At 35.0% G+C, this 16,667-nt stretch overlaps 1 protein-coding gene across 1 annotated transcript in view; it reads left to right on the top strand.

Moving 5' to 3' along the window:
* The window catches only part of CFAP20DC (CFAP20 domain containing), a 66,424-nt gene that overhangs the window by 11,402 nt on the left and 38,355 nt on the right, over positions 1–16,667 (top strand). Inside the window, exons 6-10 of the mRNA XM_066195599.1 lie at positions 3,999–4,113; positions 5,914–6,070; positions 9,496–9,654; positions 15,059–15,195; positions 16,375–16,549. Of these exons, the coding sequence (XP_066051696.1) occupies positions 3,999–4,113; positions 5,914–6,070; positions 9,496–9,654; positions 15,059–15,195; positions 16,375–16,549 (743 nt within the window). The remainder of the gene's footprint in view (positions 1–3,998; positions 4,114–5,913; positions 6,071–9,495; positions 9,655–15,058; positions 15,196–16,374; positions 16,550–16,667) is intronic.

Genomic DNA, 16,667 nt, shown 5'->3' with positions numbered 1-16,667 from the left:
TCCAGGTTACATCATTTATAAAGAGGAAAAACACTTTCATTTGATGACCAAGTGATCCTGACACATGAAGCATCCCTTCAACAGTTCGGTATTGTTTTTTCTAAGTTCATTTTTAGCCTTGAATTGAACATTAAGAAATGGTTATAAATTATTATCCATACAGAGGCAAAGTGAATAGGCAATCTGAGCAGATGAATATATCTTTGCTCTTGGGTAGTTGCTACCATTTGCTTGCAATCTCACTATAGTTACCATTGAGAAGAAAATAGTCAATCAAATTTGAAGATGTAAAATAAAATTGAAAATTGAATTGGAAGGTAATTTTACTTTCAAATGGTTTGCAAATGTAGATGTTAAGTGTGAAATGAATGCAGTTAATGACCATAGCTGGAGGAGTTATGCACCTGCTGATCACAGGAATATTATTATAAATGAGGTTGATTTTCTTGTTGACTACCTCATTTTTCTCAACATGGTCTCATTACTTTTCTATCATGTCTGACCCTTACATATAAATACTCAAGCACAGACATAATAAAAATACATTAACTCCCATATAGATTTTTTAAATTCATCTTTGAAAATCAAGATGTGTGCTGCAGATGTTTCTTGCCATTGTAGGTTTAACGTAAGTTCTGATTTTGGATAGCAGGGAAAAAGAAGTTGAGTTTCACCAGAAGTACTCTGGAGTCATTTTGCAACTGAGAGATCTGATGTTCTAGCTCCCATTGTCTGGATTATTTCAGAAGAGAGTTTCTCCAGACCTTTCCTTTATTTTTATTTTCCTATAAGCAATGTAATTGAAAAGTTTAAAAGTTACACTAACTCTTAAATAATGATCTTCCTTCTCCTGGGAAATAAATTATTTTATATAACTTTAAGGCCATCTTCTTCTTTTTTTAATTTCCCTGTTTGAATGTTACACCTACTTGTGCCTGTGGAATATAAGTATTTTTATTGTTTTAAATGTATTTACAGAAATAAATTACATTTCTTTAGGAGTGATTATATCTATGCATCTCAGGTTTGCCCCTTCCTTATGGCACATCTATCATCATAAAAAGTCTTATTTTAGACTTACATGACAGAGTCTGATATAAATGTATGTCTTTTGATCTAAACAAATGTGTTCAGTGTTACATTTTGGAATGTAACTGAGCTGTAATTTACCAATGGCCTTTCTATAACCAAGGTACTTATTTTTTTTCATGGGGGAGAGAGATAAACATATTCATATAAGAAATAAATAATAAAATTTAAACATATCGAATTGATGGTATAGAGTGAACTTAGGTTTTATTGCCAGTTTGGAGATATGCATGACTTAATTCTAGGCTCCTACTGCTCTGTTATAGCCTCATTTAAAGCAACAATCTCTATTGAGAATTATGCTGTTATAGGTTCAGCAGGGATAGCAGTTTTGTTTCTCAGTACTCAGGTTATTGCAACTGCCTGATTTCTCAGCACAATTGCTCAGCTCTAACCAGGAAATCCAGGGAGCTTCAAGCAACCGTTGCTCCAATACTTTGGACTTCTTTGGTACACCAACTTTTTAGCACTTCTGAACACCCAAGATTTAGAGTGAAGAGTTTCTGGAAACTAGATTCATAGGTTTTTCACCAAAGGCCATATGGGAAGTAAAGTGAAAGGTGGAACTATGCCTTCATCTGGGTCAAAGGCTTAGCTATGTGGCCCATTTGCAGGTGATCTTAAGGGAATTATTTCACATCTTCCTTAAACTTCTTCAAAAGTAAGGTCAAGCCCAGGTACCAGCACTGTAAGACACTTGGAGGTTTTCTGATGAAATCACTTTTCAAGGAGTTGGTATAATTTCTCCATTTATAAAAAATATGTGCAGCTGATTCTGGAGTGTCTCATGTCAAACAATGGCAATAGTAAGGATTTAATGGTTTTTTCTTGGCACAGTAGTGAAATTTCCTCTTTTCAAGTGCGTGTAATTTATAAGAGGAACTGCCAGTCAAAATGAAATAGGTAGTAGTCTTCCCATTGGATTTCTTTGCCCACCCATGTTGTGAAGATGAGTAGATTAAACGTCAGGTTATCTGCAAGGGAGGGGAAGGAATCAGCAAGTTCTGGAATACTGGTGAACGGTTTGGTTTGGATGATGGTCTTAATAACTATGGAGGAACAAGAAGGTGCTTATGTATTTTTATTGCCTGTACTGGTAGAACCTTTTTACATACTCGGAGTATATCTTAAACTCCAAAACTGGCAAAAATAACTAAAATACATAATTTTCCCCAAAGTGATGTCCTCCTAGGTTGATGTAAGGAAACCTATGAATGTTTTAGGGTGTTATTCTGCAAATTTTGGGTGATGACATTTCATGATTTAAGCTACAGGTATAGGACAGGTAGTCCTTAGCTAATGAAAATGTGTTTTCAATAATACATTAAAAAAAAAAAGTCTACAGAGCAGTGTCACTATTTTGAAGTAAAACCCAGCATTTGAATGATTAAGAGTAATTACTTTTAGCAACACTACGTAGTGACAAAAAGTTGTTTATTATAATTATTTGTCATCTTCTCGGAGGGGCTGTTAACTACCGAGAAATACCCATCTGTTAGAAACAGGCTTGTTCAAAAATAATAGGTAAATTAATCTTTGTTTCCCTATACATTAAGCATATTGTCCCAGATAGCAGCCTTCAAAGTAATATCTGTGCTCTGGAGTGTTAAGGGAGGACTGATGGAGAATGTCAAGGTTGTGCTGCTGTTGTGGTTTAACCCCAGGAAGCAGCTGAGCTACAGCAGCCCCTCTCTCTCCTGGGGAAGAGAATACACAAGGGTAAAAGTGCAAAAACTTGTGCATTGAGATAAAGACAGTTTAATAGAGAGAGAAAAAGCTGCACATGCAACCAAAATCTAAACAAGACATTGGCTTCTCATGGGCCTGCAGATGTTCAGCCATCTCCAGGAGCTCAGGGCTTCATTCTCTGTAATGGCTGCGTGGGAAAGCAACATAGCTCTGAACTTTCCCCATTCCTTCTCCTTCCCCACACTTCTTACTGCTGAGCATGGCACTGTGTTGTCTGAAACATCCCTTGGGTCAGTAGGCATCAGCTGCCCTGTCTGTGTCCCCTCCCAGCTCCTCATACATCCCCAGCTTCCTGGCTGGTGAGCTGAAATGAGGTTGCAGAGCAGAAAAGGCCTTGACTCTGTGGAAGCAGCGCCCAGCAGCAATGAAAACATCTCTGAGTTACCAACACTGCTTCCAGCACAAACCCAAAGCATAGCACTCTCCAGGCTACTCTGAAGAAATTTAACTAGGTCCCAGCCAAAACCAGTACAGCTGCTAACAAGGCTTGAAGGGAACAACATAAAAATTACCTTTTTTATCAGTTTAATGGAAATCTAATTTTTTTGTGACTATGGCTCTGGTCTGAATTTTTTAGAAATGTTGAAATTCAGTGTCCTTGGTATCACTGTGAGATGACCTGAATAGTGAGCAATAAACTTCTGCATTATAATTCACCTTTGAAGATATGTCCTCATGAAGTAAAACAGACAGACAATGTATTGCATTTACCTTTAAGCTGAAAAGAATCTATATGCAGTGACAGAGGCATTTTTAGGAAAAGAAAGCAAATAATGTTTTTCTAGTTAGCAGACCCCAAGATAACACAAGCTTAAGGGGCCAAAACATGTGTTATTATTAAAGGCTACTGGGTTCTCAGATCATACAAATTTAATTCTTTCATACTTTGAAGGTCTGTGAAAATCTAGCAAAAAGTGTAGACAGTTGAAATGAAATTAGCATGCAAAGTGATTTTATATATGCAGGGATATAGCCACGAAGTTTGAATTGGAGAAAGAAATCTCATTACTCATCTTGTAAAAGAATTTTTAGATTCCATATTTGCTGCGACTGACATAAAGGTTCTGCACATGAACAGGTTTTTTTGTGATTTCCCAAAGATACTGGATTATTGAATTGACAAAGATCTGTTCCATTCTCTCCTGATTTTTCTTTTATAGGATAACTGATTTTGACAATATTAAAAGAAGATTGTATTTGTCAACGGTCCACAAGGAGTTGTCTGTTACCCCTTTGCATGCGAAGATTCCTCTGTTTATGATCAAGCGCAAAATAGTAGGTACCTTGGGAATATTGCCCGGACTGAGGTTGAGCATATTTTCTAATGTTTGGTGTATATTATGAACTTTTTGAAATGTTTGCTTGGTTTAGAAGTCAGCTCCTACTGATTGAAGATACTTGTGTATGTCTCCTTTACCAGATGGCAGCAGAACCACTTAGTGCTGTACCTCTTCTGTCCTTCTTCTTATATTAGGAATTCATTCTAATTTTACAAAATTACTGCTGTTTGTGATGTTTCTTCACCTCTCCTGTTGATCCAGCCTCCCTAAAATTCTCTGTGTTCCTGATACTTCTTCATGATAGTACTCCTCCTGCTTCTATGTCCCTTCTCTTGTAGTGACCTCTGATTACATTTGCTGAAGCTGCAGGTAGACTGTAGCTGATAGCTGCTTTCACATTCTTCAGGTTCTCCTAAATTCTGGTATATATAGTACAATCCATGTGTCAAACTGATGAAAACGAAACAATAACCATTATCTTCTCTTCATTCCTCTCTCCCATGCCCAACCACAACATATGGTAATAGCTGACAGGATACAAAGGCTGATGGTTACCATATAACCATGAAAGGACTGAGTCTTAAATACTGTTTTAGAAAATAAACTTGATATGAGAGTAGTTAGATTTCAAATATTTTAAAATATATATTTGCATTAAGAGAACTAGATAACAGTATACAAAGCAGTTGTGAATTTAAGGCTAGACATGAGAGAGAATATTTTACAAAAAAACTCTGAATTTATAACTTTTTTTGAGATAGGTTAAAGGAAAGCAACTATGGTAACTTAAAATTGAGGAGTGTTCTGCTATGTGGGAAGAAGTAGTTGGATTTTTTTAAAATGAGTATATGTCAGATCATACCCCTGAAGTTTCTGTTAATTCAAAACCCAATGAAATTAAATTATTTTTCTTCAGTGTAATTTCAGTTAGTTGGTGTCAGACTAGTGCAGGTATTTCAGGATTAACATGTGCATTAATGTACACCAAGTTAAATTCAAGCAGAAGATGAGCTTCAGTTATGTATTTAAATTTAGATAATAAAGCATGAATCAGATATGTCTAGAAGCTCTGATCATTTATAATGACAAAATATTTTAATAACCTTAATGCTTGACCAACCTGAAAGAGTTCCTTAGTGTATCTGAATACCTATCTGTCTCCCTTTGATGCTTATCTTCCTTTTTATCATTGCTTTTCCTTAAAGGAGGAAGCATACTGCTTAAAGTGATTATATAGATCTTTTACATGGCTCTGATAGTTCAACTTACTGTATATACAAGCTGATTGCTATTATCAGTTTGAGGGGTTATAAATCAGGACATATAACAAGTTGTTTGTTCCATCAGCAGAACATAGGTTGCATTTTCACATACTACCTTTCTGTATTGTATTCCTACAAATTATTTTATTTCTCAACCTTGTCACTAGAAGTATCAGTTATAATTAAATACTGAATTTTTCATTCCATTGCTTGGTGTCTTCAAAACAAATATTACTTTCCTTTCAAAATTTCAGATTCAAGACCTGAACAGTAATGTATGCACCCAGTTCTTTCTCAAAAATATTTGCTATTTGGCAGTTAGAAGATAATATTTCTACTTTGACTTTATAAGGAAATTTGGCATGTACAATCATTATGTTTTTTCTTTTCTTTTCACTTAAAATTTCAACCATTGATCCGCTAAATTTTACACATGCTGCATTTCTCCTCAAGGCCATCTTGTTTATTTGTATAGAAGGTGTATTAGCCTCAGCTCATGCATTTTACTGAAGAGTATTGTTTTTCTTTTCTAGTGGTGCAATATGTGCATTGACTTGGCAACATTTACCTACGAAATATTCAGAGGAGCTCTCTTCCAGTCTTTGGATGGAATTGTTATTTCAGCTAACTGTAAGCTAAGAAAGATCTTCACTTTAAAGTCCAAGCCGAAAGATACAGCTAAGGATGATGGTGTGTTTTAATTACTATCTAGTCTTAATCATAACTACTTGTGTTATAAAATCAAAAGCTTCCTATTCATCAGGTTGGAAATTTGAAGGATTACATGATTTCATAAAAATTAAAGTGGTAGTACAGCATATTAAGTCTGCTAGTGTTGGACTTAAGGCGACTAATTAAATTTGTGTGTACTCTTGTGTTTTATACACTGAATTACTTCGAAGTATTTTACTGAAGAAATTCTGGCAAGATTTATCAAGTAGAGAGCTTGTTTTAATGAGGGTATCTTCTGCTGAGAGAAATCAGGTTGTGGCCAAGAACAGAGCTGTTGCAACAGGACACGAAATAAAGATGCTTGACTCCAGTCAGGAGGCAGTAGAAATCAGAAGGCTTTATTTACAATTTTTTCAGCCCTTTTATAACATGCAGCACTAAAAGGCTTGTTATTGGTCCATAGGGCTGACACGTCTCCCATTGGCTAAGTAACAGAAATAGCAAACAACACCTGTTGTTATGGGAAAGGAATATTGTTTACACAAGGTTGTTTTGGGTAAAAGAAAACCGTTGAAAAGTTTTCCTTGGGAAGAGCTCAGCGATTTTCAGGCTCAGAAAATATTGGGTCCACAGAGAGTATCTGAGAGGAAAGAGAAGGACTGAAAACATTTGTCGTTTGTTTTCTTAATTTTGGATGTTAGTAGCTGATGAAAGATTTCTTATTGAAATAATGCAGACAAAATTGCAACAAAACATTGTATGAAACACAGCTATGAAACTATAAGAAACAACTCCAGTCATGTCCAGTTATCCTAATGTGGCCTTGTTTATTGGAAAAGTAATATTGGTGGTGAGCTGAAAAATGACAGGGTTTTTTGTAGTAGATCAGGATATTGGTCAAAGTTTACCAGTCTCCAGACTTGCATCATAATCCTGAATCATCATTTTCCAAGGAGAGAACTTCATTTCTCGCTGGTATTTGCAGTAATAGAGGAGAAATTTCAGAAGAACAGCTGGCACTTTCTTATTTTAAAGGTACCCATAGGAATAGCTCAGCTTCTATTTCGTTCAATTTTTCATTTTGTGGCTTTTAAGGAAAATACCTGAAAAAACCTTTCTGGTTTCAGAAGGAGGGGTACTTAACAGTGTTGTAAGTGTAGCAAAATGTATCTTCCATTTGGAAACACTAAATCAATAGGGGAGAGTAGGCAAACATTGTGTTTACTCCTCTGATTTTTTGTTGATAAGGTTGGAAAAAATATTAATTAAAAATGTCTACAGAGAGAATATGGTAAATTCTCAGCAGGAAGCTGCAGTTCAAGCTCTCACTGGCATTCATTTAATTTAATTCCATTGGTGCATTGTTTTTTTCCCTTCCATTCTAAACAGCTTCTGAAATGTGCTTAAATATTCTAAATGAGTTCCAAAATTCTAAAATGCAGTTAACATAATGAGTCGACAGCTTTAATAAACTGTATGCATAGTAAAATATTACACTTTTAATTACTTCATTATCAATTCTATGATTATTACACAGCTGGTGGGCATTAGTACTTTCTGTATGCATTTGAACTTCCTTATCTAGGCAATTCATAGAATCAGGATAATGGAATTGTTTAGATTGGAAAAGACCTTTAAGGTCTTTGGAGTCCAACTGTTAAGTCAGGACTTCCAAGGCCATCACTAACCCATATCCCTAAGAACCCCACCCACATGGCTTTTAAATACCACCAGGAATGGTGACTCTGCCACCACCCTGGGCAGCCTGTTCCAGGGCTTGACAGCCCTTTTGATGAAGTGTTCCTAGTATCCAATCTAAACATCCTCTGGCACAACTTGGGGCTATTTTCTCTTGTGTTGCTGCTTGTTACCTAGAAGAAGACCCCAGCATCTACCTCTCTGCAAGGTCTCCCTTCAGTCTTCCTTTCTCCAGGCTGAACAACCCCTGTTCCCTCAGCTAAACTTGTTCTCTAGACCCATCTTAAATTTTCATTACAATTTCATCACAGCTGAATTAGCTGAATTGCAATGAGGTTTGGAACATTCTTTGGGTCAGTTGGGGTCAACTGTTCCGGCTGTGTCCTCTCCCAGCTTCTTGTGCCCCCTGCCATCTGCTCACTGACAGGGCAGCTTGGGGGGCTGAACAACAATGGACACATCAATATGTTATCAGCACTGGTCGCATGCCAAATCCAAAACACAGCCCTCTGCCTTCTACTGGGAAGAAAATTAAATCTTTGCCAGCAGAAACCAGGACAAGGGTCGAGTTCTTTGCTTCAAACTCCTTGGTGTGGTGGATTTCAAGGTGCAATGAGTGTGTTACTTTTTTCAAGTAGCAAGTATACAGTATGTTTTGAATTTTTAAAATGACAGTAAATGCAAAGGAGAAACCACATATAGGAAGAAATTATTTCTGTATGAGATCATTGAGATTGAAGACGAAATAATTAATCTTTTCTGCCTCATGACACTGAAGCATACAAGCTTAAACTACACCTAGTTTCTTGTTTCCATAGTGATGCAGAACTTATGTATGGGTTTTTATCACTAAGTATTGCCCAACAGAGATAAATAATGTACTGGGCTTGGCAAAAAAAAAAAGGTTGAAAAAGTATGTCTTGTGCTGAAAAACAGCATGAAGCCTTTGAATTTTTTTATTCAAATCTCAATACCTGAGCCCTTATTTATGTTTGGGTTTCAGGTTGTGTTTTCCTGTTCTTTTCCTTGCAAAATAGACTAATTCATTAGGTTATTATATTCAAGCCTTCTAAAATTTGGAATGAATCTGCATTGTAACATCAGGAATGGTTCCGATATGGATTCCTTTCTTTGTAGAGAGCAGCTTTTATAAACTCAGTCTATATTGGTTATCAAAGGGAAAGTAGAGATAATCAGTTCACGTTCTACTAGTGCCTGGTGCAACAAGAATATATAGGTTGCCAGCTTTTTCGTTTATCCTGAAAGTGTAAAGGTGTCCAAAGTTTGGAATTAAAGCTTGTTAAATTCTTTATTTGCATATATGGGACTTCTTTACTACTTCAGTCCCATAAGTACAAATACCAGATTTATCTGTTCATTTTATCTGAAAATCACTGTATCCATGTTATAATTAAAGCTGAGTTGTAATAAAAATTAACAAAATTTATCTAGTGATTGTTTTGTTTGCTCTCTTGACAAATCAAAGAAGTTGATTTTCTATGCCTATTCCAGCCATTAGAGTATATTTCTTTAATCGTATTCAAAATTTTTGGCCTAAAATTATACACAATATAATTTTAAAATTTGCAATAAAAATTGACCAGTTGCAGAAAACTTTTCAAATTACCACAATCTATTCAGTTTTTATAGCCATACGAACTAAAGTATATGTAAACTACCAAATAATGTAAGTCAGATTAAATTCCGTAGTGTCATGAAGTAAAGCCCATGTTTTTTGATTCTAGGTACGTGCATTATCACACCTGGGCCATATGAGGCCTCAAATGATATTCCTCCAACCTGCCAGCTCAATTCTGATGTCTCACAAGTTACACAAGTGCTGAATATGGATGAAATTCAGAAGGAAGGAATGAAATGTAGGGAAAATGCAGTGCAAGAAGCAGGTATTCTGTTGTATTGAAATACTGTGAATACAGTCGATACAGTATGTGTGCAAACAATTGTTTTGTAAATGTCCATGTTAAGAGTCCCAACGTCTTAAAATGAAACATGAGAACTCCTGCACACCTGTAGTGCCACAAGCACACAGACACATTTCTTCTATAGTTTGAGATCTGTGCGGAGCTTGAACAATTCTAATTCAAGCAGGAGATTTAAAACAGTATTTGAGATGTCATATGAATGTACATTGAAGCATTGTACAGTGAAGTTGTTATACTTCATTTTAAAGTATGTTCACATCAATGAAACTTTTCTGGCAATATGACCATGCTTATACTCTGAAAACAAAAATCTTGTCTTATTGCAGTTATTTGAATGTTTCTTTAAGCTACAAAATAATAAACCATATAATTTAGACTTTGGCAGCATTGCATAGAAGAGATTTATTAAAGAAGCTGGGCAGTCGTGTGCTACAATAGAAGCTATTGGCTTGGATAAAAACTAAGAGAAAGGAAAGAGATGATTAAATTTAAAATCATTGTTACTGCTGAAGGCTAACAGCAGGAGACCTCAAAAGCTTTTGTTCTAGTGTCTGTTGTTTATTATAGTTACGAATAATCTCAACAGAGAAGTGAATAACGGGAGCAAAATTCTGTAATGATACAGATACTGGTTTAGTAAAGAGTGGGGCTTCAGAAAGTTTTAAGCTTGTGAGATGGGCAATCCCGTATTTACTTTTTCCTGAAAAACAGAGAGGTAACATGCAGAAAATACCACAGTTTTCAAAGCAAAGTGTTCAATTTACTGGTTTTACGTGTTGTGGCCATTATGTTGGAAAATAATGGTCTAGGGACCACTGTACAGGGTAAATGTGGAACATGACATCACGTAAAATCTAGCTTTGCTAAATGCAAAGGATTGTACATTGGGGAGGAATGATAACTACAGTTAAGCTTTAAAGGATCAAAATTAAAGTAATCAAGGCAGGCAGGTTATCATCACCATAGATACAGCTCAGTAGAACTTTGAGATTTTAATATCTTTTAAAAAACTAAGTAGAAGGAAATTCAAATTCATAGAAAATAGGAAATTCATAGGAAAAAGGTATCAAACCTTTAAATCATTTTTGCATTATTATCTGAAATACTTTATACAGTATTGGCTAAACCATCTCACAAAATACCTTACAGACCAAGAAGTGATTCAGGGAGAAGCAGCAAGAATGAAAATCTCTCACAAAAGATATGCTGAAAACATTAAAAATTTTCATAAGGGCATTTATGAAGTAACCAGTGAAACAAAGAATGTTCAATAAAAGCTGCTTTTCTTATCTCATGGCACAAAAACAAGACATCATTGAATGTGATGATGCAGTTGAAAATTAAAAACTCATAAAAGAAAATGCCGTGTTACACAGATTATGATTAAAATATGGAGTCTACTGCTAAAAGAGGCTGGTAAATAAATTGGTATGATTCCAAAATCAGTTGGCAATTTATATGGGTAACAGTAATGTATTTAGTAGCAGTAAAACTGTGAAGAGAAAGTTCAATTTTGTATTTCCAAGTTTTTCCAACCTTACTCTAGGAACTGTGTTGAAGGCAGATGATTTCAAAAATCCATACTAAAGTACCTTGTACTGTTTCTGAAATGTTGGATTTTGGCTTCGAAACTGAGTGTTGGAGAGATTGTTGGCCTGTTCTAGACTAGCATTTCCTGTGTTTATATGTTTAAGTTGGCATGTCTGCTTGAATAAGATCTGTAAGCCAAGAATCAGTAGAAACTGATTTGTAGATACAGATGCCAAGATGTGAAATTGCTTAAATAGACTTGGGTCAGACAACTGAGAGCTTTTTAGTAAAGCTGCTATTTTGGTTTAAAGCTGTGTATTGCTTCCTAACTGCAGTAAAGTCCACAGCAGAATTTCACCAAGGCAAATATATTTACAGTCCTTATTGTCTTGATTCAAAGTACTGATTATCTCTTTAAAACAATTTTGTAAAGTGATTGATCATCATTAAAGAATAGCAGTAGAGAGAAACATAGATTATTTATGTTCATTATTGGAAATTTGAAGTTGTAAAATTATTCATAAGAGGTAGTGGTCTTCACGGAACTTTGTAAAGAATTAAATAAAATTTTCAGCTATTGACAAGTTTCTTTGTAGTTGAAGAAAATAAGAGGGAATTTTAATTAGTTTCTTGAGTTTTGAAGATATCAGCTACAATTCCGATGGGAAAATAAATCAATGTAGAAAAAAACTGATATTTTTCACTAATATGACACTAAATTTCATTGATTAGAATTGTAAACTTATCAAAAATGTAATTTCCTTACGTCCAGGATATTACTGGGTTTGTAAATTCAGTTCCATGTACACTTAACTGATCTGTACTCTTTTAAAAAAAAAAAAATATTCTGTAGATCCAGAACAACAGTAACAGTAAATACCCGGGAATATGTGCAAGCCCTTCTTAAAAATGAGAGTTATAATGGATTTTAAATGAGGTGCTCTGATTCATGTCCTTCATGGAGAACTGATAATTTCACTTGTCTTAAAATGTTGTTTTGATTGTTATTTTCATCTTAATCAGGAGAAGTACATAAATGTCTTATTGCTGGAAGTTAGAAAAATGCTCAGGTGAAATCTCTGTGTAGGCACTTTCTTTCCTTTACTCTTTTGTTGTGTTGTTATTGGCTTCTGAAAAAGACACAAAGCTGAAGCTTTGATTTAACCCATATAATATTGCAATGTCTTCCTAAAGCATTTCATTTTGCCCTTCCTCTGTACCCCCTTTTATGAGTCATATGATCATATGACAGCAGGGTGGTAGAACAGCTTCTGAGAAGGAAGTAGAGCTCAAGTAGCTGCAAAGTGGGTCTGAGCAAGCAAATTAGATAAAGAACCCATTTCCAACACATCTTCCTCTGCACAGGCGATTTTAGAATCGCTGTAGGTAAAGAAGATAGATTTTTATTCCACTGAGTTTAGAACTTTCTCAGCCTTGAGAATTCTCATCCTTAGTATTTGAATTCAGTGAATAATCATTCCCACCATTTCTGTTAAAATGCTCTGAAGAAACGTCTGCAAAGCATTGGCCAAAGGAGTAAGGTTACAGGGAATGATAACTACTGGTTAAGACTATACCATCTCATGAAGCCCTAAAGAAAAATAAACTCTGACAAAAACCTTGATAATATCAAATTTTTAACTACTTTTTAAACTTCTGTTCTTCTGCTTTTACCAGAATATGAGAAATCAACTCATAAAGATTTCATCATCTGCACTGAGCTGCCTATGCTAGAGCTTTTTCCAGTTGCTAGCTTTTGATCTCTCTCAATATACCTCCTTAGCAAAGGCAGTCTTTGTACTGCTGCAGCTGAAATGAATAGTAGGGGTTTTGAATTTTTGCTTATAGTAAGACTCTTCATATATTTACTTATTTAAACTAGCTTTTTTTTTACAAGAAAGTACCGTTTTTATATTAAAGGGAAAATACTTTTAGAGTATTACTGCCCTACAAGTAGTCAAGTGAGAATTCTGTTGTAAAGTTGGATTATAAATTTGCCTTTGGAATAGCAGAGGAAACTCTGTAATCCAATTTTTTAGTGATTATATTAAAAAAAAAATCTTGACTGGATTGTCAAAATAAGAGATACTGTAAAATATAAATGAGTACGATGGTGTGAATGATGCATCTAAGCAGAAAAAATTAATGTTCATTGAAAACAAGACTCAGATTTTACATCTGGACTACAAAGATACATAGCCCTTAGGAATATATGGTGAAATAATTAATGGTAACATCCCTCACCTCCATGAAGATGAAATGTCTTCAATTTAAGGTTTAATACTTTTTTTTTAATCCCACCTTATGCACACAGCATGTGTCCTTCCAGACATGTCTTTCAAATTTCAGAAGTTGGTCTACTTGAAATTGGAAGCTTTGGTATGTTCCGGTACATTTTAATTGGAAAATGTTCTTTTAATCCACTAAACTTCTTGTTTATTTGATAATCAAAACCCCAAATTATTTTTAGCATCATCCACTTTTAATTACACATATTATTTCATCAACACACTGTTATGTGCAGATGTGGGTAATTAATTGCAGTCAATTAATGTGGTCATTAAGAGAGGTTTTAATGCAAATCAGCTTTTCTAATTGGAGCTAACAACATCCCAAGGTAGCCAGCAAAAAAGAAACTGATGTTAAACAAAGACAGGTCATCTGATCTTGTGAAATGGCAGCTGTTAACAGCAACCAAATGTCACATCAGGAAAAAAGCAGTCAGGTAATGGCAGTAAGTAGCTTCTTCTGTGCTTATTAGTACAGTAAATTATGATATTGTTGGGTAATGTATGATCTGTTTTTCATTTCCTTGATGCTAAATAAATCTGATCTTGAAATAAGGTTATGAAAAATGCTCAGGGGAATCGGCAAAATATTTTGTTTCTACTTTATTGCTTTATGAAGGTGTCAAATCTCTAAAGTGAGATAGCAATTTAATACAAGTTGTAGCAAGAAAATATCTTTGGACATTGTAAATATTAAATATAAATAAACGTGAATATACGATTTTTATCAGCTCTGGAAAGGAGAATTCACTGACAGTCTTGGAGAATTATAAAAGAGGAAAATAGATAGTACATGCAACTCTATAACCCCAATGGTAAAAATAATGTGTAACCATTTTACTGTTCTTCCTTTTTAAATTTTTTTGAGAACATTCACCTGCATTCCATGTTTATTTTCTGTCTTGAAGACTGGTTGGCAATTTCCGTGCTTTAAAAGACATATAAAATAAATCTACAGTTTAAGCAGTAAAAAAAAAATAAATAGTGAAAAGGATAGAATATTTTAGCAGCAATAGAGTTTTTCATTTGCATTTGCAATATTAGGGCTCAGCCCTGGTAATACAGTAGATTCAGTAATTTCAAAAAGCAGGGTACATGTAAATAGTTCTCTGAGCTGTGACTAATACCTTGACAGTCCTGTCTCCATTTTTGTGTGTGTGTTATTATTTATTTATTCTGGTATTTATTAATTAGAGTTCTTTTTTCTTCCTGTCAGAAGTTTGGTTTTCATTGAAGTTCTAAAGAAATCCAGCAAACCAATTTTTTTGCTTATAAATAACCCACTTTTTAATAAATCTTTAAAGCAAGAACATTAGAAATATGTCTCTGTAATAGACCAAGTTTCTTGCTGATATCTTGACACACTTTTATAAAATGTGCATTTATTATTCCTGTATTTCTAGGGAGTGCACTTTAAAGTAACTTAACTTTTATATATGTTTAGTATTCATAATTCTTTTCTTTTAGTTGATTCTAAAAAAATACTGCTTTTTATTGTTTGTAAGTACTGTAATCTTTTTTTAAACTCTTTAATTTTCTTTACTTAGGTATCTTGGGTAACAGAGGCCAAGGCAACATATGCAATGGTAAAACTCAGGATGTATCACATATTGCATTTGGGTCAAAGATCCTTGGGCCACCTCCATCTTCAAACAGAAGAACCAAAGCAAAGGTACCTGGAAAGGTAAGGGCTAAATTCCAACAACACCATTGGTGCTTTTGCAAAGAAAGACATTGATAAGCAGAGGAGTTAAACTAAAGGTTTATTTCAGAGGCTTCCTCCAGTGAACTGTGATAGGTCGTGGACCTCCAGTGCCAGAGATCCTGTAACATCCAGAGGAGGGCAAGGAAAATGCGTGGGTGACTCCAGCACAGGGCATGGGTTTATTGAGCCCACAGGAGAGAAGGCTAAGGGGAAATCTAGTTGCTATTTTCAATGAATGCAGGGCTGTAGAGAAGGCAGGCCTCTTCTAAGAGATGCCCTGAAAGGCCAAGGGCAGCGGGCCCTAATTGCAGGAAGGCTTTGACTAAATATAACAAAGAAGTGGTTCAGTACTGCAACAGAGTTACAAGAGATTGGAGAACTTCAAAATGTCTGAAGACATCAAAACTTGAATGAAACAGGCTGATCTAATTTCAGCATCAGACACCAAGATGCCTCTTTCTACTGAAATTACTCTGTGATTTCTTATCGTTTTTGCTTTTCTGAATTTTTTTTTCTAGACTGCTGAAATTTCTCTCTCTCTGTGTATGTGTGTGTGTGTGTAAATATTTTACCTTATGATGAGAGCTATAATGCAGAGCAGAAGTTACATGTCAGGATGCTCTGATAGTCAGCCTTACAGTAGCTCATGTGATGCTGTCAATTACAATGCCAGGGAAAACACCTGATCCCAGTCTGCCAGTAACAAATATGCAGGTTTTTGGAATCTGATCAGAACTACAGTTTTCAGTTTTAACATGGAGAATAAGGGATCCAGCCAACTCTTCTGTAGAAAGTCACTTGAAAATCAAGATGTAAAATGATATTCCCTTCTCTGAAGAAGAAAAGACTCCTGAGGACTAGGATAACTACAAGTTTTAGTCCTTTTATTCTGAGAGTGCATTCTAATTTTTCCCCCTTTTCTTTCTGTTGTTCCATTCACTCAGTGAAAAAAAGCCTCTACCTGCTACTTGACTGTAAAGATTGAAGATACCACACTGAATAGAGCCTACCATGAAGTTTTCTGAAAAGACCGTGTTTAAAAAAGATTTGGAAATATATATTTGAAAGAGAAGTGTAATTCATAATGTGTGTTTTACCTTTGAGTATTTTGAAAGCTGTTGTATTTTTGTCTTTCATCAAGAAATAATGTCTTTCAAGGTAACAAAGACCTTGGGGAGCAAAACGTCACATCAAATTCAAAATTCAGGAATGCCAACTGAATCCATACCAGATAGTGAGAGATTGGAGCTACCAGTCTGGCCATGCAATGATACTTTAGATCAAGGAGGCAAAATAAATACTCTCCAAACAACTACAAATGAATATCAAAATGGTAAGAGCATAAAGCAAAGAATACGTAGACTTCTCAAGCTGCCAAATTTTTGCATGATTGTGCCTTTGAATCTAGGACTTAATTCTTTGTTTTTCTAATCCTTTATCTACTTAATTAA

The sequence above is a fragment of the Chamaea fasciata genome, unplaced genomic scaffold, assembly GCF_029207755.1.
Source record: "Chamaea fasciata isolate MVZ Bird 193981 ecotype frontalis unplaced genomic scaffold, bChaFas1.0.hap1 SCAF_13, whole genome shotgun sequence".
Lineage (NCBI taxonomy): Eukaryota > Metazoa > Chordata > Aves > Passeriformes > Sylviidae > Chamaea > Chamaea fasciata.
This window is presented reverse-complemented; position numbering and strand designations above follow the sequence as displayed.